This window comes from Vicugna pacos, chromosome 9 (genome assembly GCF_048564905.1).
Source record: "Vicugna pacos chromosome 9, VicPac4, whole genome shotgun sequence".
NCBI lineage: Eukaryota > Metazoa > Chordata > Mammalia > Artiodactyla > Camelidae > Vicugna > Vicugna pacos.
The window spans coordinates 4750976-4771119 of record NC_132995.1 but is presented as its reverse complement, the minus strand read 5'-3'; the positions used below and the strand labels follow the sequence as shown (position 1 = coordinate 4771119).

The 20144-nt window shown below is 43.3% G+C and overlaps 1 protein-coding gene across 8 annotated transcripts in view; it reads left to right on the top strand.

The window, feature by feature from the left end:
- The window catches only part of LOC102537993 (zinc finger protein 350-like), a 42174-nt gene extending 24838 nt beyond the window's left edge, over positions 1-17336 (top strand). Inside the window, exons 1-6 of one of the 8 annotated variants that reach the window (XM_072968478.1) lie at positions 7802-8293; positions 11648-11716; positions 12454-12636; positions 13205-13331; positions 13599-13691; positions 15767-17336. In XM_072968478.1, the coding sequence (XP_072824579.1) occupies positions 12622-12636; positions 13205-13331; positions 13599-13691; positions 15767-17103 (1572 nt within the window). In that variant the 5' untranslated portion in view covers positions 7802-8293; positions 11648-11716; positions 12454-12621 and the 3' untranslated portion in view covers positions 17104-17336. The other 7 variants (XM_072968476.1, XM_072968477.1, XM_072968479.1 and 4 more) reach the window with 7 other exon arrangements.
- Positions 17337-20144: the final 2808 nt, after the last annotated feature.

Genomic DNA, 20144 nt, shown 5'->3' with positions numbered 1-20144 from the left:
TCCCCCATCGGTGTGGCTTCTGCATAAATGACTCATCTCGTGGCAGCTCTCCTGAGTTCCTGGTGACTGCCGGGGCCTCGGATCATCTTCCCTCCCGGGAAACCCATAATCATGACTCTTTCCTGCTTCAAATTAATTCCTTGGTGTATTTGCTAATTTTGAACTTTCTTCTCTTTTGTTGTAGACATTACCATTGTATTCACATCCTTAAAATTCTCATTTTTCTTCCTGTTGTATTCTGATGACATTTAGCCCCAGCTAACCATGTTACCTTTCAATTAAAGTTCTTGTTTCTATGACTTCTATGATGTGATATGGTCTTGCTCACCAAGATATGGATTTCCATTTTCTTTCCTAAATTCTCCCCACTGTGTTCCATAAATGTAATTGTTTCTTTGATTCACTCCTTACACTGTTTGATGACCTGGTGTATGCCGGAGTAAGGACAGTCAAAAAAAGCGTACAGACTGATCATGAGCTTTCAGTCTAAGAGAAGAGAGTCAAGAAATTAACCAACGGACTCACAGACATAGAAAACAAACTTACAGTAATTAATATGGAAAGGGAGGGGTGGGGAGGCATAAACTGGGCGTTTAGGATTAGCAGATACTGTTCTGTGTAAAATAGATAAACAACAAGGTCCTACTGTAAAGTACAGCGAACTATATTCAGTATCTTACAATAGCCTAGAATGAGAAAGAATATGAAAAGGAATATATATGTGTATAACTGAATCACTGTGTTGTACACCAGAAACTAGCACATTGTAAACCAGCTATACTTCAATTCAAAAGAGAGAAACAAATTTAAAGAAAAAGAAATTAATCAACATAAAAATACATCATGGGGGTGAAAAGTGCTGTGATAAAAAAAAATGTAGTCATATAATGGAAGAGAACGTGCTGGGGCTCCTCTTTTAGGACCCTCTTGGATGAGGTGCCTTTGAACCAAGAAATGCAGGAAGTCAGGTGGCTGCCGAGTTAGGAGTTCTCCGCATAGAGATGGCAAGTTTAAAAGCCCAAGCCAGCAATGTGTTTGAGAAACAGGAAGGAGCCTGTGGGGACGGAGCAGAGCGAGCTTCCAGAAACATGATGGGAAAAGGCCAAAGAGGCAGGAACAGCTGGGGGCGGGGAGAGTGAGACTGGTCCTGTTCTCCATTCCAGGAAATTGCAGTTTTACTCCTCATGAGACGAAGCATGAGGAGTTCCAGAGTCCTGGGATGACATGAAATGATTTACATTTGCAAACAAGCCCTTTGGGCACTGTGTAGACGGTAGTGGGCAGGGGTGCAGGCAGGAGGGCCACGTGGGAGGCTATTGCACAACACAGAGACGGGGAGAATGGCTGGGTGCATCATGGGTGAAGGGTGAGTGCCGGTCAGATTCTGGATATGCTGCCTGTAGAAGGCAAAATGAGATTAAGAAAAAAATTATCATTTAATTTTTTTTAACATACATACAATGATGTGTATCTTTTTTTAGGGGAAATAGGTGATTGGATTGAATGATTGATTGAAGGTGTTGGAGATAAAGCCCAGGACCTCGTGTATGCTAAGCAGATGCTCTGAGCTCCACCCTCCCACTGTGAGATTTTTTTTTAATTGAAGTATAATTGATTTACTTTTTATTTTCCCTTAGAAGTTTTTTTTCCAATTCATATTTTTTATTGAAGCATAGTTGATTTACAAAGTTAGTTTCAGGTGTACAGCAAAGTGATTCAGTTATACATATACATATATATATATATACTTTCTTTTTAGATTCTTTCCATTTTATGTTTTGACAAGAAAGAATATAGTTCCCTGTGGTATACAGTAGGTCCTTGTTGTTTGTCTGTTTTAGATATAGTAAAGTATATCTGTTAATCGCAAACTCCTGTTTTATCCCTTCCCCCCTTTCCCCTTTGGTAACCATAAGTTTGTTTTCTATGTCTGTGAGTGTCTATTTCTGTTTCATAAATAAGTTCATTTGTGGTTTTTTTTTTTAAGATTCCACATATGAGTGATATCACATGGTATTTTTCTTTTTATTTTTGGCTTACTTCACTTAGAATGACTATCTTCCGGACCATCCATGTTGCTGCCAATGGCACTATTTTATTCTTTTTTTATGGCTGAGTAATATTCCACTGTGTGTATGTATATGCCTGTACACACACACACACACACACACACCTTCTTTATCCAGCCATCTGTTGATGGACATCTAGGTCAAGACCTTGATTTTATTCCTAATGAGATGGGAAAAGATTTGGGAGTTTTGAGCAGAGGAGGCTTGATGTGATATAACTGATGCTGAAAGGATCCAATTGGTTAATGTGTAGAAAACAGACAGGAGCCTGCAGGAGGGTAACAGGAAAGCCCAGTGGGAGGCTACTGCTGCAGTGCAAGAGAGAGCGATTGGCTTCACAAGGGTGGAAGGGGCAGATGTTGGTCCGAGTCTGGGTGTATCTATAAAGGAGAGCAAGTGGGATTGATCACTGAGGTGGAGATGGTGTGTGAGCGAGAGAAACAGATGAAGGGTGATGCTGAGAAGTTGTGTGGTGGTTAAAGAGTAGAGTAGAGCTGTTGTTTACTGGGGTGGAGATGCCAGGTGGAGAAGGAAATTGGGCTGGGAAACCAGGTCTGTTGTGGAGAGGGCAGGTTAGGGGTGCTCAGAGTTCTGTGCTGTATCATTACCTCTACTCCCCTCACGCCAGCCACAGCAGTGCATCCGTGGGGAGGCCTGTCTTCCTGCAGAATCAACCCTGATCTCCTCCACCTCACTCCCACCCACCGGTGTTCACAACCTTTAGCTGTTTCCCTTGTGTCTGTCTCTGTCCTCTGAAATGCTTTTACCCAACTACAGTGTAGGTTCCGTGAACAGGAGGAACATGATTGTGTACCTCCAACTCTGGCACCATTCCCAGTACACAAAAGTCATCAGTAAGGATCTGTGGAATGAATGAGTCTGTCCCTCACCAATTTGGGTGAGGTGGTCCTCCAACCTGTGGTCTGCTGCTCACAGGAAGTATCTTGCATTTTTAATCTCTGCATGATTTGCAAAGCCAATATTTAGAAAGTAGCCAAATCTGTATTTATTCATTGTGATTGACATAAACTTGCTTTTTAAAAAAATTTTTTTTTAATGGACGTACCAGGCATTGAAGCCAGGACCTCATGCATGCTAAGCATGTGCTCTACCACTGAGCTATTTCTTTCCCTTTCATCTTGCCCCAACCTTGTGTTTTTACACTATTTTTCTTTTGCCTTGATTGTATTGTTTTTTCCAATGTGCAAGGGACATTTAAACATGAGTTCTATTTATACTCATAACATAAGGTTGTCACTAGAAAGACACCTCATAGCAAGGTATTAAAAAAATTTATGCTTCTTTTCTTTCCTAGAAATCTGGAAAGTTGACAATCACCTGCTGGAGCACTTACAAAATGAGAGCACGGAGAAGAGACCAGAACAACGGCATGAACACTGTCCACTGGAAAATTCTGTTCTTCAGAGCGGAACTCATTTTCTGTTCAGGCAAAATCAAATGTTTGATTTACACAGAAAAAGTCTGAAATCACATTTAACTTTACTTCACCAAAGAAGGAGCTATGAGATGAACCCAGCTGAGGTTATTGGAGATGGGAAATCCTGTCTCCATGCCAACAGTGAACAATTTCATACTGAAATTCAGTTTCCCAAAAGCCAGAAACTTATCAGCACTAAATCCCAATTCATCAGGCATCAGAAAACTCAAAAAATAGAGAGGCCTCACGTGTGTGGTGAATGTGGGAAAGCTTTCATCAAGAAGTCCTGGCTCACTGATCATCAGATAATTCACACGGGAGAGAAGCCCCATCGATGTAACCTGTGTGGGAAAGCCTTCTCCAGAAAGTTCATGCTCACCGAACATCAAAGAACCCACACAGGAGAAAAGCCTTACGAATGCACGGAGTGTGGCAAAGCCTTTCTCAAGAAATCAAGGCTCAATATCCATCAGAAAACCCACACGGGAGAGAAACCGTATGTGTGCAGTGACTGTGGGAAAGGCTTCATCCAGAAGGGCAATCTCATTGTACATCAGCGGATTCACACAGGCGAGAAACCTTACATATGCACTGAATGTGGAAAAGGCTTCATCCAGAAGACATGCCTCATAGCCCATCAGAGATTTCACACAGGAAAGACTCCTTTTGTGTGTAGTCAATGTGGAAAATCCTGTTCCCAGAAGTCAGGTCTCATTAAACATCAAAGAATTCACACAGGAGAGAAACCCTTTGAATGCAGCGACTGTGGGAAAGCCTTCACGACAAAGCAAAAGCTCATTGTCCATCAAAGGACTCACACGGGAGAGAGACCCTATATCTGCAGTGAGTGTGGGAAAGCTTTTGCCTACATGTCTTGCCTGGTTAAACATAAGAGAATACACACAAGAGAGAAACGTGGAGATACAGTCAAGGTGGAAAATCCTTCCACAGAGAGTCCCAGCTCCTCACAGAGTAGTGAGCCCGTGCAGGAGAAAAACGTTAATACGGTGACAGCGCGGGTGCCTTCTGCGGCCCCTCAGACACCCGTAAACCTCAGCGAGCTCCTGGCAAACAGGAACGTAGTCCTAGTGGGACAGCCTGTGGCCAGATGTGCACCCGCAGGAGATAACAGAGGGTTTGCCCCGGAGAGAAGCCTTATGAATGCAGTGAATGTGGTCGTGCCTTCAGTCGTCAATTATGTCTTATTTTATGTCACAGAAAACCAGTAGGAAGAGAAATTCAGAGCCCTACTATGTGTAAAAGATATAAATTATTGAGCAAACATTTCTAGCTCATATCATGGCTGGAAAGTCTATACTGAGAGACACTGTATAAATCTTGAGACTGGGAATCGTGCTAAATAAAATGCATTGATGCAAAGGCATAATCTGAGGGCGACACCAGCACACACACACCAGTCACTTTTTTGTGTCCGTTAAATGAAAGAAGCCTGAGTTCAACTAAGTGGAGGAAATAAGTAGGTGAAGTTTTTAAACATAAACGTGGAAGGTTGTATGGACAAAAAGCCACAACAGGGCTCATATTGGATCAGCAGGATATGGGGCATGTATATATCACTTCAGTTTCCCCAGGCCAAGGTGAAGGATCCGTTGAAAACTGGGATGTCTTCCTTAAACTTTTAGAAATGCAGGTTATGCAAAGGGACTTAGGTGGAGCCAGTTTGGGTCTTAGATCGAGTCCGTTTGTTGAGGTACTGAGTATCTGTGGAATGCTTCTTTTTCACTGGGTCCTGTTCTAGGAGTGAGGACACCATGGTGACCAAGCCCATGGTCTCCTGGAGAGAGCTTTGAGGTAACTGGATTATCTTTCCATATCAGCTAATCTGGTAAGAGGATGTCAGTATGTACACCAGGTGAAACAGGTATTTTCTTAGTTTCTGGTTGTGGTAAAATAATACCATAGCCGAGGTAGCTTATAAAAACAAATTTATTTCTCACAGTCCTGGAAACTACAAAGTCTGAGATTAAGATGCCAGCAGATTCAGCGTGTAACACAGGCTGTTCACAGAAGACAGTCATTTTCATTGTGACCTCACACAGGAAAGGGCAGAGGTGCTCTTTCCGATGCCTTTTAGAAAGGTACTAATCCCATTCACGAGGACTCCATCCTCATCAACCAGTCACCCCTCAAAGGCCTCACTTCTCAACCCCTTCATATTTTGGATAAGGCTTCCAAGTACGAGTTTTGGGGGGCGTAAACATTCAGTCCATAGCAAATATGGAGTATTGGTTCAAGGGGTTACAAAAGTTTCTTGTTTAAGTGGTATATTATTTTGAGGGATGGCATGGACCACTCTTAATGGGCTTTAAGCACTTGAAGATACAAGTAAGTTATTTTTTTTAAATGCCTGTGTCTTATCTCCCAAGTAGATTAAAAATTCCTTGATGATTTTTTTTTTGCTATTTAAATGTTAAAGCTTAGAAACAATTAGTTCCTTACTTGCACTAAATCATGTTTCAAGTGGTCAGCAGCCGTAGGTGACTAGAGGCTCCCACATCGGACAGCCCAGATAATGGAGCAAAACTTTGTAGCTAAGTACATGGCTGAAAAGTATCTCCTGAGAGAAATCGGTCCTTTCCATAATCCTAGAAAGTTATGTTGGCGAGCCCTGGTTTACATGATTTTAATATTTCCCAGCATGGAAAAATTAAGACATCATGTATTGATTTCAAAGATGAATGAGCTATTGGGCTTATCAGAATATTCTGTCATTGAAGGCCGTGAGTCATTGGAAGGCCGTCCTGAAGAACACGGCTGTCTTCCCCAAACCATGTGTGGTTAGAGACATGGTAACAGTATCAACTGGACAGAGCAACAAAGCAAAAGGAGCCTCTTAATAAACAGCAGAACAAGAATCTTAGTCTCTAAGAATGGAGGAGAATACAGGGGATGGGAGGTGACATTCTTAAACGATGCCGTGGATTCAAAAATTCCAGCTTCTCTGTTACCTGCTGAATTGACCCATGTGGTTTTTCCTCATTATTCCTTCTCCGTCCTGGGAGCCGGGCTCTTGGCCTCTCCCTCTCCAGAATCCTTTCCTAACTATCCCGTAGTTAGCCACCTACCCAAGTTATAAACAGTGAGTCCGGCTCGTAGGGAAGGAAATGGAAGTTTGACACTCTGTGGCTGTCTCAGAATTCAACCTTAAAAGCTAGGTTATTCACTCCAGGTATATTTTAAAGCAGCAACACTGTTACACACTGAAGATAACAGTGAACAAAACGGGCAAAGGAACAGCCTTTCTGGATGTTACAGGATAGCAAGGGAGGGAGACACTAAAGGGATTATGTCAGGAAGTGGTAAGTCCTTTGAAGAAAAATAAAGCCCAGTAACAGTAGTTTATAATAATTTACTGGTAATGATGGGGAAGGTGCCCCCACCCCGCTTCTCTGGATATAGTCCAAGCCAAGACTGAAGTGCTGAGGGGAGGCCCCCATCATAGTATTTGTAACGAGAGAAATTCCAGCACTGTTTCCAATGACTGTATATGACAGGCTTCCTGCCGCGGATTTTCTGAGAAACTGAATGCAAATTTCCCAGTCCCATCCCACATCTCCTAAAGCAGAACCTCTGGGGCTGGAATCCAGCACTCAGCGTTTTTAACAATGACCTGATGCACACCCAATTTTGACATTCTTTGCCCTAAATCCTGGATTACTGTATCCATCATCACCCTTGCGTTATGAGGATGGATTCAGGTTGTGCTTTCCCCACTGACTCCAAACCTTCACTGGACTCGCTTTTAGTGGCCTATTCCAGTCACAACTTAGGCTCTCCCCGGCAGCCTTTTTCCCTAGTTGATGGCCAGCCCCACAGTGTACCAGTTTCTGGAAATCTTTTTGTTTTACAAAAGCACAATTTTATTTATTTTTTTTAAATATTTAAGTACAATTACAATGTGTCAATCTCTGGTGTACAGCACAATGTCCCAGTCATGCAGATACATACATATATTTGATTTTCATATTTTTCCTATTAAAGGTTATTACAAGATAATTGAACATAGTTCCCTGCGCTATACAAAGGAAACTTTTTAAAATCTATTTTCATATATAGTGGCTAACATTTGTAAATCTCAAACTCCCAAATTTATCCCTTCCCGTCGCCTTTCCCTAGTAACCATAAGATTGTTTACTAAGTCAGCGAGTCTCTTTGTTTTAAAAACAGCTTCCTGCAGCCTATTTTCCGGCAGGAATCTTTCCGTGGTGTTCGTTTACCGGGTGTATTATCTTTTCTCTTTCTAGGAGTGCGTTCTCCAGTGCCTACCGACACCTGAACTGCTTCCCCGTTTGGAAACTTTTGTTTGTTTGTTTGTTTTTGTTTTTTTTAATACAAAGCGGATAATTTACGCCGCGGCCATGTTACTTCTCTGTTTAGCCCACCGAAAGCTTCTTAGTCTGCACCATGTTTGCCTTGCGAGGCTTGAGACTGAAATTTTACCTGTTTTCTGCAAGAGTCCCAGCGCCAGCAAATGAGATAACTTCAGGGGCTTCTCACCTGCCCGACCATCTCTGGCTCCTGGTCCCCAAACCCGCCCTCTTTGCCTTCTGTACGTCAGGTGTCTCAACATGGCTGCCCCCAGGTAGCAGCGACCTGGACGCGGACATATTGCCTCCCAAGGACACACCGGAAATCCGGTCTCCGCGTTTCCTCAAACACCGCAGGTCCACTTCGGCCGCCGTAGACAGAGGTGGACGAGTCTAGAAATCCAAGCAGTTCACGGAAGTACGACGTTTAGAGTTCTAGTCGGTCTGGGGAAAATTAGGTCAGTGTGTGGTTTTGTCTCTGGATTTTTTTTTCTTTGGTCCCACTGGTGGTTTTGTTCTACCCAGGGTGCCGAGTGGACGTGGAGCAATCTGGACCCGTGGGATTATTGCCGGGGGCGGAGGGAGAGGGTAGAACCGTCTAGACGAAGGTATTTAACGGGAACCAGGTGGGAACCGGATATGAGGGATTTGAGGGGAACCAGACGCGGGTTTTGTCTGTGGTTGGGACTGGGGGTGTCTTGGGAGTCAGTACGATGAAGAGTCTCGAGACCAGTGCCCTTGTCACAGTTGTCAGGGTGTGGGTTTCTGCAGGTCGCGCCGCTTGCAGGGCTGCAGGTGGCATTTACGATGATCGCAGTGTATGGTTCAGGTTGGGGGTTTCATTTGGGACTCAGTGGTTTGGGGACCGGGGTGGTCACATGTGAGTGTCTGGGCCGGATTTCGGATTAATAAGGAAGTGTGTACTCGGTGTCTGCCGTATAAAGAGGCTTCTGAGGGCTGAAGCTTTGTACGCCCAGGACCCCTGGCTGGAGGTTGGGATAAAGTTCCAACTTAGGCTGCTGGAACAGCAGGCGGTACAGCCCAGGGCAGGAGTTCAAAACCATCTGATTTTTAGCTTTTAATGAAAAATTTGACTCGACTGAGGGACTAAACCAGCAACGCCTATCTGTTTTGTATCGTCTGTGCGGCTTTCGCGCTACAAAGGCAGAATATAGTCGTGACAGAGACAATTTGGTCCCTAAAGTCGAAAGTCTATGTCTGTTGTCTTTGCAGAAAATGTTTGCCACTCACTTGCTAATATGTAGAAACGGGCACTGTTAACTTACTTCCCTGACATATTTGAACACTTTGTTCTTTGCTGACAGAATCTCCATTTGGTTTAGTTATCTATCCGTCTGGCAAGTTGATGTCCCAGTTTATTAGTAAGTCCTGGTTGGTCTTAGACAATCATGTGGTTCGAGTTCCCGTTGCTAGTGATTGAATTAGTGCTAAGAAATGAGCCTAGGTGCATGGGCAGTTCTAGCCAGCTCTATATGTAAAAATCTGCTTTGGGGTTTCTGGGGCAGTCTTAGCCTTCTCTCTTTTAAATAAGTAATTCCTTGAATCTCTTTTTCCATATCGATAGTGGTATTGATGAAAATGTTCGGTCCTTGTATATGTATATATAACTGAATCACTCTATGCTGTATATCATAAACTAACACAACATTGTAAATCAGCTGTTCATCTATTTTAAAATGTGTAAAACAAAAACAAACAAAAAAGAAAATGTTCGATCCTACTTTCTAGTGTTTATAACTCATTCTTATTTTAGTGCATTGGCTCAACTCTGCAGTACAAAGTTGAAAAGTAGGGATGATATTGAACATCTTTGTCTTGTTGCCTGCTCATAAATTCACCTGCTGTCTTGTCTGAAATTGACATGTTTTCAGGAGGATAAATCTAGGATTTCAGATTTAAGGACATAAAGATATTTATGGTGCTGTTTCAGATCAAAACCCATATTTTATCTGAGTTATGTCTCCCATTAATTCCTTATATCCTTTATTTGCACTTTCTCCTTTGACTCTAAATATGTATGCTTATTGGCCTTTTCAAATAACAGCTTTTAGTATTTTTGAGCTCTTCTATTTCTTTGTTAATTTAAAAGATCTGCAAGCTAGTATAAAAGAAATATGTTCATTTAGATAGACAGTACCCAGGTCAAGATACAGAACACTGCCAGCACCCCGGTGGTGTTCTGTAAGCCTCTTCCCAGTTATATTACATCCTCACTCCCAGAGGTAAATACTATCTTGTCTGAAGAGCAAGCACTTTCAGGCTTTTCTTTATGGTTTTATAATATAATTTAATCATTTTCTAATCATTATAGTTTATTTAGTTTTGCCTGTTTTCAATTGTGCATCAGTGTAACTTTACATCATGCATTTTTTAATGTCAGTCTTCTTTTGCCCAGTGTTTGTGAGACTCATTCATGCTTTTGCACATAGGTGTATTTTTTTCCCTCTGTAACAAGGATCGGGCACATGTATTATGTAAATATCCGCACAGTAAATACTTTGGGATTTGCAAGCCACAGACATTTGCTCACATATGCTGCTGCTTTTTTGGTTTTTTGCCTGATAGATTCCCAGATCTGTTTTACCTTTATTTTATTTACTTATTTATTTTTAAAGCTGAGTACAATCCTTTAAAGTGTAGTTGGTTTATGATGTGTTAATTTCTGGTGTACACTATAGTGATTCAGATATACGTATATATACGCATATATACATATATTCTTTTTTGTGTTCTTTTTCATTATAAGTTATTACAAAGTACTGAACATAGTCCCTGTGCTGTGCAGTAGGACCTTGTTGTTTATTCACATATATTTCTTTTTGTTTATTTATTTACTTGGTTTACATTCTTTAAAAATTTTTTTTGGGGGGGTGGGTAATTAGATCTGTTTGTTTATTTATTTATTAATAATGAGGTACCGGGGATTGAACTCAGGACCTCATGCATACTAAGCAGGCACTCTGCCACTGAACTATAACCTCCCTCCATATACTTCTTTATTTGTTTTACAATCCCTTTATTTTTAGGAGAGTTGCTTTTATTTGTTTTTTATTTTGTAATTTAAAAGTATTTTCCTTTTTTTAATTTACAGTGTATTCATTTCTGGTGTACAGCATAGTGATTCAGTTGTGTATACACACACACACACACACACACACACACACACACACGTTCTTTTTCATTCCATTGAATGAAAAATAGTTCCCTGGGCTGTGCAGTAGAACCTTGTTGTTTACCTATCCACATATACTTCTTTATTTTTTACAATCCTCCCAAAATGTAAAAAGCCTTCTTAACGTGCAAGCTGAGCAAAGATTGTAATTTTTCCATAGCTTTCCATTGTTTGAGTATATGGTTTTTATACTGTTTATTAAACTTGTATTGTTTGCAGTTTGGTTAATTGTGAATAATACTGCTGTGAAAATTTGTGTCCACGTCCTCTTGTCCAAATATGCTCATATTTTTTAAGGTGTGTATATCTCAGATGCATGCTTCAGAGTGGAGTGGCTCCTGAGTTTGTAGACGTGTGGCTGTGAAGGGAGAGTGGCGCTCCCATTCAGGGCGTGGAGGCTCCTCCATGCTTCACACACACCCTGCCCCAGGCATCTCTTCCATCTGGCTGTTCCTGAGTTATAATAAGTAAATATAGTCAGGAAAATGTTTCTCTGAGTTCTTTGAGCTGCTCTGGTAAATTAATCAGTCCTAGGATTTGGGGGGGAGTCATTGGAACCTGTGATCCGTGGCCAGTAGGTCAGAAGCACAAGTGACAAGCTGGACTTATGTTCGCACAGGAAGTAGGAGGTGGGGACCAGTCTTGGAGGATGGAGCGGTTAACCTGCGGGATCTGGTTTTATCTCCAGGTAGGTAGTGTCAGAGCTGAGGAGAACTGCAGGACACCTAGCTGGGGGTGTAGAATTGTTTGGTGGTGTGTTAAAAACACACACACACATATTCCAACTCAGAATCATACCTTCTTTTGGATGAGTTTCTTATTATCACATTTCCATCTTCTCGTAACACCACAAATAATGTACTTTTAAGAAAATTACTAGCACCTCAGTTTCATTTGCCACCTACTAATTTATGTACTATTAATTTATATTTTAATTTTTTATGTATTTAAAACCTCCTAAGATATTATCATCATTGCTTAGAAGACAATGCCTCTGGTTTGCCCAGTACATTGGTTTCCAACTGAAGTGTGTGTACCTGCAGGGCATACACAAACGTTTAAAGAGGTACCTGAGCACACAGGGTTTAAAGGAAAACAGCGCCCAGCTCCCCTCCTTCCAGATGGTCCCTTTGTGTAACTGAGCTTCCTGAGGTTCTCCTGCTCCGGAGGCTGCTGGGATGGGTCTCAGTTACCCTGTGTCCTTCGACAGCCACCCCACTTCAGCTTCATGGAGTAAAGGAACACCCCCACTACGGTCAGAGTCTTAGGCTTTTTGGCCAAAGGTATAAAATCTTCTGGGACACCAAGGTAAGGGACACTTAGTGATGCTGTGGGCATTGGGTTCAGGTGAGTTTCAGGAGCAGCGGTAGCATCTGGGCCCAGAGGAAATGTACGTGCAGCTTGAATTTTCTCCTCAACCCACAGGTCCTGCCTCCCCAGGAGCAAAAGCATCAGTTGAAGAGGAAGACTATATAGCATTTCTGGGGACATGCTCAATTAAAGACAGATTTCAGAACAGAAATTCAGAGCAGATCCAGGAGACACAAGGACAGAGCCTGCGCATCGCCAGGTATTTTCGGAGAACGGAAGGAAATGATCCAGGCCCAGGTGACTTGTGGTTTGTTTTCTTCTTTCTTTTGTTCACTAATGCATTTGTAGATGCCTGTAAAAAATCACTTCCATTAATCTATAGGTATAAATGTGTGTATCTTTTGTCTGTCGTGTGTATATATGAATGTTGTATTTCTAGATTAACGAGATTTAACTTCTGCACATTATAGAAACTTCTAACTGGACAAATGGATGGATGGGTGACTCACCATTAGAGACTATTTTGTTAGACATTTGCTTCTTCAATGATATATTGAAATCAAAACCCTACTAGAGAGGGAGGGTACAGCTCAGTGGTAGAGCGCCTGTTTAGCATGCGTGAGGTCCTGGGTTCAGTCCCTAGTACCTCCATTAAAAATGAGTAAATAAACCTAATTACCTCCGCTCCAAAATAAAATAAAAAAAAATTATTCCTAAGCACAAAACAAAACCAAAAATAAAATTAAAAAAATACCTACTAGATATCTTGATGCAGCCTATAAAGTGGAAATGAGCTGAAAAACGTGAACATTTCTTCCGTATCATGAAAAGGGCATCACTGCATTAAATTCCACTGTTATTACAGGAATCCCTGACATTTGACGATGTGGCCGTGGACTTCACGTGGGAGGAGTGGCAGCTCCTGGCGCCTGCCCAGAAGGCCCTGTACCGGGACGTGATGCTGGAGAACTACAGCCACCTGGTGTCTGTGGGTGAGGACGCTCCCCGGGTCACTCGGAGGGGCCGCAGTCAGTGGCCTTTCCTTTCTCAGCGTCTGGGAGCTCTGGAGCGTCTGGTGCTCCGACGCGGTAGATTCTCGGGCCCACAAGAAGTGGGTGTATTCTCCCTTCTCCTGAGAGAAGAGCCTGTACTTTGCAGGCTGTGACATCGTTCAGTCCTCACAGGTCGCGTTCTGCTGTCTTCACAGACCCCACGTCCAACTCAGTAGGTCTGCGTCTTCTCTCATTTTCCATGAACAGGGTATGAAGCCAGCAGGCCAGACGTACTCTCCAGGTTGGGTCAAGGAGAAGCCTGGACGATAGAAGATGAAGTCCCCTGTGGGACCCGTTCAGGTGAGCGTGAGACGGGCCAGGCGACAAGCCATGGAAAGGACGTTCTGGCTGGTCCGAGCAGAGTCACAGTTGTCAGGGGGGTTGGGACGGGTAAGCAGGGCCTCCATGCATCTCTCCTGTTGTGAGACCTCTTTTTTTAAAAACTTTTTTTGCAGGGGAGGCAATTAGATTGATTGATTGATTTTTAACGGAGGTCCTGGACCTCGTGCATGCTAAGCACAGGCCCTGCCACTGAGCCATGCCCTCCCCCTCCCGAGACCTCTTTCTCTTTGTAGACATTTAGAGAAACATATGTCCCTTCTTAGAGAAGACACTGTCTCTTCTGGGATCTGTTTTTTCTTTATTTTACCCACCTCCTGATTTCTTGTTTGCACAGTTTTCTTTTCCCTGGGTCCTCAAATCCCTCCCTTCTGTATACTCTCCCCTCCCTTGCTGTGAAATTGCACCTGCCGAGGCCTCTCTCCAGAGACAAAACTGAATTCCTCCCTGTCCTCTAACCACTGCACCTTTCCGCTCTCAGTTCCAGCCTACACCTCATCATAACTCTTGCTAAGTTCGAATTCATTCCTTTGTGTATTTACTAATTTTGAACTTTCTTCTCATTCATTATAGACAGTACCGTTGTATTTACTTCTGGAAAGCTTCCCCCCCCCATATTCTGATATCATTAAGTCCCAGTTAACCGCGTTACCTGTCACATGACAGGAAATTCCTCCTTCCAAGATCTCTGTGATACATCTGCTTGCTCAGAGGGATTTCCACCTTCTTGCCTAAACCTCCCAGTCTGTTCCATACATGTGATTGCGTCCTTGATTCATTCCTGTAGGAATGATTTTTTCAGTAGTCTAGTGTATGCTGGAAGGTAACAGCACTTGAAAAAACAAATAGACCAAGAGCTTTCATTCTAAGAGGACGAGACATAAAATTAATCAAAATTAAAAAAAAAAAAGTGTAGCGGGTGAAAAGCGCTGTGGTGAAATTAAGTTGCGTAAGGGAACAGTAGGGGCTGAGGCACCTCTTTTAGGAAAGGGAACGTCTCCGAGGTGTAGTTTGCAAGTTAGACGTGCTCGGGGTTCTCTGCTGTGTCCTTTTCCTAATGTCCCTCGCGTCACCCACAGCAGTGCCTCCGTGGGGAGGCCTGTCTTCCTCCAGGATGAACCCCGATTCGTCCACCTCTCTCCCTCTCCATCGCTCCCACCAGTGCTCACAGCTTCCAGCTGTTTTCCCTGCATCTGTCCCTGCCCTTTCAACTGGGTTTTAAAAAAGAATGAAATAATGCCATTTACAGCAACATGGATGAACCTAGAGGTGGTCATACTAAGTGAAGTAAGTCAGACAGAAAGACAAATATCATCTCTCTTATATGTGGAATCTAAGAAAACTAAAGAAGTTTTAGTTTCTATACAAAACAGAAACAGATTCACAGATACAGAAAACAAATTTACAGCTACCTAACGGGGAAAGGAGGGAGGGATAAATTAGAAGTTTGGGATGAGCAGATACAAACTGCTATGTATGAAATAGATAAACAGCAAGGACTTACTGCAGAGCACAGGGAACTGTATTCACTATCTTGCAATAACCTATAATGGAAAAGAACCTGAAAAAGTAGAACTGAATCATTATGCTGTACACATGAGACTAACACAACATTGTGCATCAAGTATACTTCAATAAAAAAATCAGCCAGTGGTTTTAGCAAACCGTAGTGCAGGCTGCAGGCACTGGGGGAGTGTGTTTGTGAGTTCCCAAGACTAGCATCGCTCCGGGAAAGGCGGTCATCTGTAAGGGTCTGGGGAATGAGCGGGTCTGTCGCGTACCAGTTCGGGTGAGGCAGTCCTGCAAACTGTGCTCTGCTGCTCACAGGAAATCGTATTCAGAAAGTAGCCAGATCTGTATTTATTCATTATGACTGTTTTTCTCTGACGTACAAAGAACATCAAACATGGGGTTTTATTTACACTCATACCATGAGGTCGTCACTAGAAAGACACCTCACGTCGAAGCGTTTTTAAAGATAAACCTTTATTCCAAATCAGGACGTTGGAAGAATTCATTCTTCTTTTCTTTCCTAGGAATCTGGAAAGTTGACGATCACCTGCGGGAGCACCTGCAAAATGAGAGCACGGAGAAGAGACCAGAACGGTGGCACGAACACCGCCCACTGGAAAATTCTGTTCTTCAGAGCAGAGCTCACTTTCTGTTCAGGAAAAATCATGACATGTTTGACTTACGTGGAAAAAGCCTGAAATCGCATTTAACTTTTCTTCACCAGAGCAGGAGCTACGAGATAAAGAACCCAGCTGAGGTTACTGGAGATGGGAAATCCTGTCTCCGTGCCAACGATGAACCATTTCATACTGAAACTCAGTTCCCTGAAAGCCAGAAACTTGTCAGCACTAAGCCCCAGTGCATCAGGCATCAGGAAACTCAAAAAATCAAGAAGCCTCACGTGTGCGGTGAATGCGGGAAAGCTTTCATCAAGAAGTCCTGGCTCACTGATCACCAGAATCTCCATACGGGAGAGAAGCCCCATCGATGTAACCTGTGTGGGAAAGCCTTCTTCAGAAAGTTCAAGCTCACCGAACATCAAAGAACCCACACAGGAGAAAAGCCTTACGAATGCACGGAGTGTGGCAAAGCCTTTCTCAAGAAGTCAGGGCTCAATGTACATCAGAAAACCCACACGGGAGAGAAACCATTTATATGCAGTGAGTGTGGAAAGGGCTTCATCCAGAAGGGCAATCTCATGGTACACCTGCGGATTCACACAGGTGAGAAACCTTACATATGCACTGAATGTGGAAAAGGCTTCAGCCAGAAGACATGCCTCACAGCCCATCAGAGATTTCACACGGGAACTACCCCCTTCGTGTGCGGTGAATGCGGGAAGACGCTCTCTCAGAAGACAGGTCTCATTAAGCACCAGCGGACTCACACAGGAGAGAAACCCTTTGAATGCAGCGACTGCGGGAAAGCCTTTATCGAGAAGCCCCAGCTCATTATACATCAGAGAATTCACACGGGGGAGAAACCCTATAGCTGCAGTGAGTGTGGGAAATCATTCAGAGGGAAGTCAGTCCTCAACAAACATCAGAAAACGCACGCCGTCAAGGTGGGACACCCTCCCTCGGAGAGTCACAGGTCATCCCAGAGCAGTGTGGTGCTCCAAGAGAAAAACCTTAATACGGTGACAGTGCAGGTGCCTTCTGCGGCCCCTCAGACACCCGTAAACCTCAGCGAGCTCCTGGCAAACAGGAACGTAGTCCTAGTGGGACAGCCTGTGGCCAGATGTGCACCCGCAGGAGACAACAGAGGGTTTGCCCCGGAGAGAAGCCTTATGAATGCAGTGAATGTGGTGGTGCCTTCAGTTGTCAATTATATTTTATTTTATGTCACCGAAAACCAGTAGGAAAAAAGTCAGACGGTCTAGAGGAAAGGGGTTGAGTGAAAATTTCTAGCTCTTATCGTGGCTGAGGAGTGTGTACTGAGAGAGGCTGTGTAAATGCTGGGACTGGGAACGCGTGACACATGCATCCTGTTAAATGTGTGCATTGATACAGAGGCGTAATCTGATGTTAACCCCAACACACACAACGTCAATTGCTCTATCGTGTCAAATAAATGAAGCCTGCGTTCAACTAAGTAGAGGAAACAAATAGGTGAAGTTTTTAAACGTATAAATATGTGGAAGGTTGTTATGAACAAAAAGCCACAACAGGGCTAATACTGGATCAGTGGGCTCCGGGGCGTGTATGTGTCACTTCCGTTTCCCCAGGCCAGGTGAAGGGTTCGTTGAGAACTGGGATGTCTTCCTTACACTGTTAGAAGTTTATATTATTGCAGAGGGACTTAGGAAATAACAGCCTTAGGCTGAGTCGGTTTGTTCATTCACGGTGTTTGTCAAATCCTTCGTCTGTACTTGGTTCTGTCCTAGAAGCTGAGGATATTGTGATGATCACACAGAAAAAGCCCACGGTGTCCCGGAGAGACCACTGAGGGAGTCGGATTATCTTTAAGTGTGAGCTCTACACTCAAGTGAATTTAGTGAGAGGTTGTAAATACCTGTTTCAAGTGAAATGGACAGTCATTGGTTCAGGGGAATATGACCATTTATTATTGAAGGAGCATGTTATCTTGGGGGTTGGGGATGGACTTTTTTTTAAAATAACATTAGCTTTATTAAAATTTATTTTGTTTTCATTTTAATTTTGGAGGGGAGGTAATTAGGTTTACTTATTTATTCATTCTTAGAGGAGGTTCTGGGGATTGAACACAGGACCTTGTGCATGCTAAGCATGCACTCTACCACTGAGCTATACCCTCCCCTTGGGGAAGGACTCTTAATAATGGTACTTAAGCACCATGAACACGAATAAGTTATTATTTTTTAAATGGAGGCACTGGGGATTGAACCCAGGACGTGTTGCATGCTAAGCATGTGCAGTACCACTGAGCTATGCCTGTTTGTTACCTCCACAAGGAGGTTATAAGTTCCTTAATTTTCGTGGCTTTACTCAAACTTTAATGTTTAAAAAAATTGCAAACCAGTAAGATGAAAAATCAGTTCCTCAGTTGCACTAGCCACATTTCAGGTGCTCAGCAGACACGTGTGACTGGTGGCTGTCGAGCTGGACAGCACAGACAAGGAGCAAAATGGTGAGACAATGGAAAAATTCTCTAGCATCATTTCCATTGTTCCAAAAGTTATGTTGGCAAGTGCTGGTTTCCATGGTTTTTTATTTCTCAGCACTAAAGCCCTTACCGTACATAGATTTGGAAACTGAATGAATAAATGAACGGGCTAATCAAAAAGTATTCTGTCACTGAAGGGAATGACGGTGCTAAAGAACAAAACTGGCACCCCAGACTGGGATCAGAGAGACATAACTGACTTTAAAGGGACAAAGCAGGAAAGGAAAATGATTCCTGGAATAAACAGAACAAACGGTGAAGTAAGAGCCTTCGTCTTTAAGAGCAGTGTCGAGCGTAAGGAATGGGAGGAAGGTGAGATCTTTTTGGAATGTCTTGGAGACGAAGCCTTAGATTTGTCCTCAGGTGTATCACCTGTGAAGAGTTGCCATTTACAGATTCCCAGCTTGGTGGGGAGGGTATAGCTCAGTGGTAGAGCGCATGCTCAGCATGCGTGGGGTCCTGGGTTCAATCCCCAGTACCTCCATTAAAAAAAAAAAAAAGGATCTCGGCTTATCTGCTTATCTGGGACCTGCTGAACTGAGACAGGTGACTTCTATCCCCCTCGTTCTTTCCCACTGTCCTGAGAGTCGGGTCTTTGCTTTCTCCTTTATGCAGAATTCTTTCCCATGATCCCATAAAAACAGAAGATACGGTTACAAACAGTGAGTCCTACTCATAGGAAAAGAAATGGAAATGTGCCACGCTGTGGCCGACTCAGAAGTCAGTTGAAATCTTGGGTTTGGGTAGTTAACTCCAGAAATATTTTAAAAGCACCATCACTGTGCAAGTCACTGTTTTACCCCTCAGGAAACATCAGTGAACAAAACAGGCAAGGGAACAGCCTTCATGGTGGACCGTCCAATCTAGTGAAGGAGAGAGGCGGTAAATGGATTTTAAAATGTCAGGAAGTGATAAATCCTACGAGGTGAAATAAAGTCTAGTAATAGATAGTAATTTATAGTAATCTGTAGGTCACAGTGAGGGAGACTTCCCCTTCGCCAGGGAAAGGCTTTTCTGGATATAATTTGAGCCGAGATTTAAGTACTGAGCGGAATCACCCGTCATAATATTTGTAGCCAGAGAACATTCCAGGACTGTTTTTGACAACTGTCTCTGACGAGCTTCCTGCCTTGGATTCTCCGAGAAACTTAATGCCAATTCCTGAATCTCACCCCACATCTCCTAAACCAGAACCTCTGGGGCTGGAGCCCAAGAGCCTGCATTTTCAAGAAGGGCCTGATGCACACCTCATTTTGAACATATTTGTCCTAAATCCTAGATTACTGTCCCTGTCACCACTGTCACGTTATAATGGGATGGGTTCAGGGCAGAGAGTCTCCAGCAAAGAATGTCATGAGCTCTCCGGCGACCAGACCCTCTGCTCCCCTCCACTTTCTGGCCTGTGAATCTCCACTTCCGGCCGTGGCAGGGCCAGGCCAGCTCACTGCTGAACTGATCAGTCGGGGCCCCTGTATCTTCCGATCTTCTGGGTCTTCATCCTTCATTTTCTTCAATGATCACTTCTTCAGTGAAGCTTGCCCTCACTCGGCCAGGTCCCCCAGTTTCTAGCCCTCCGCAGAACTGTGTCCTCTCCTTATCAGCACTTTATAGATATGGGCAGTTGTACTTTTCCTGGATTTAGATGTGTATTCCCGATCAGGATTGGACTGAAATTGAGTAGGTCATATTGTCATGCGGTTCAAAACTTAAACTATGTAAAAAAGGTGCATTTATGAGTCTCACTTTTACCCTCTCGGT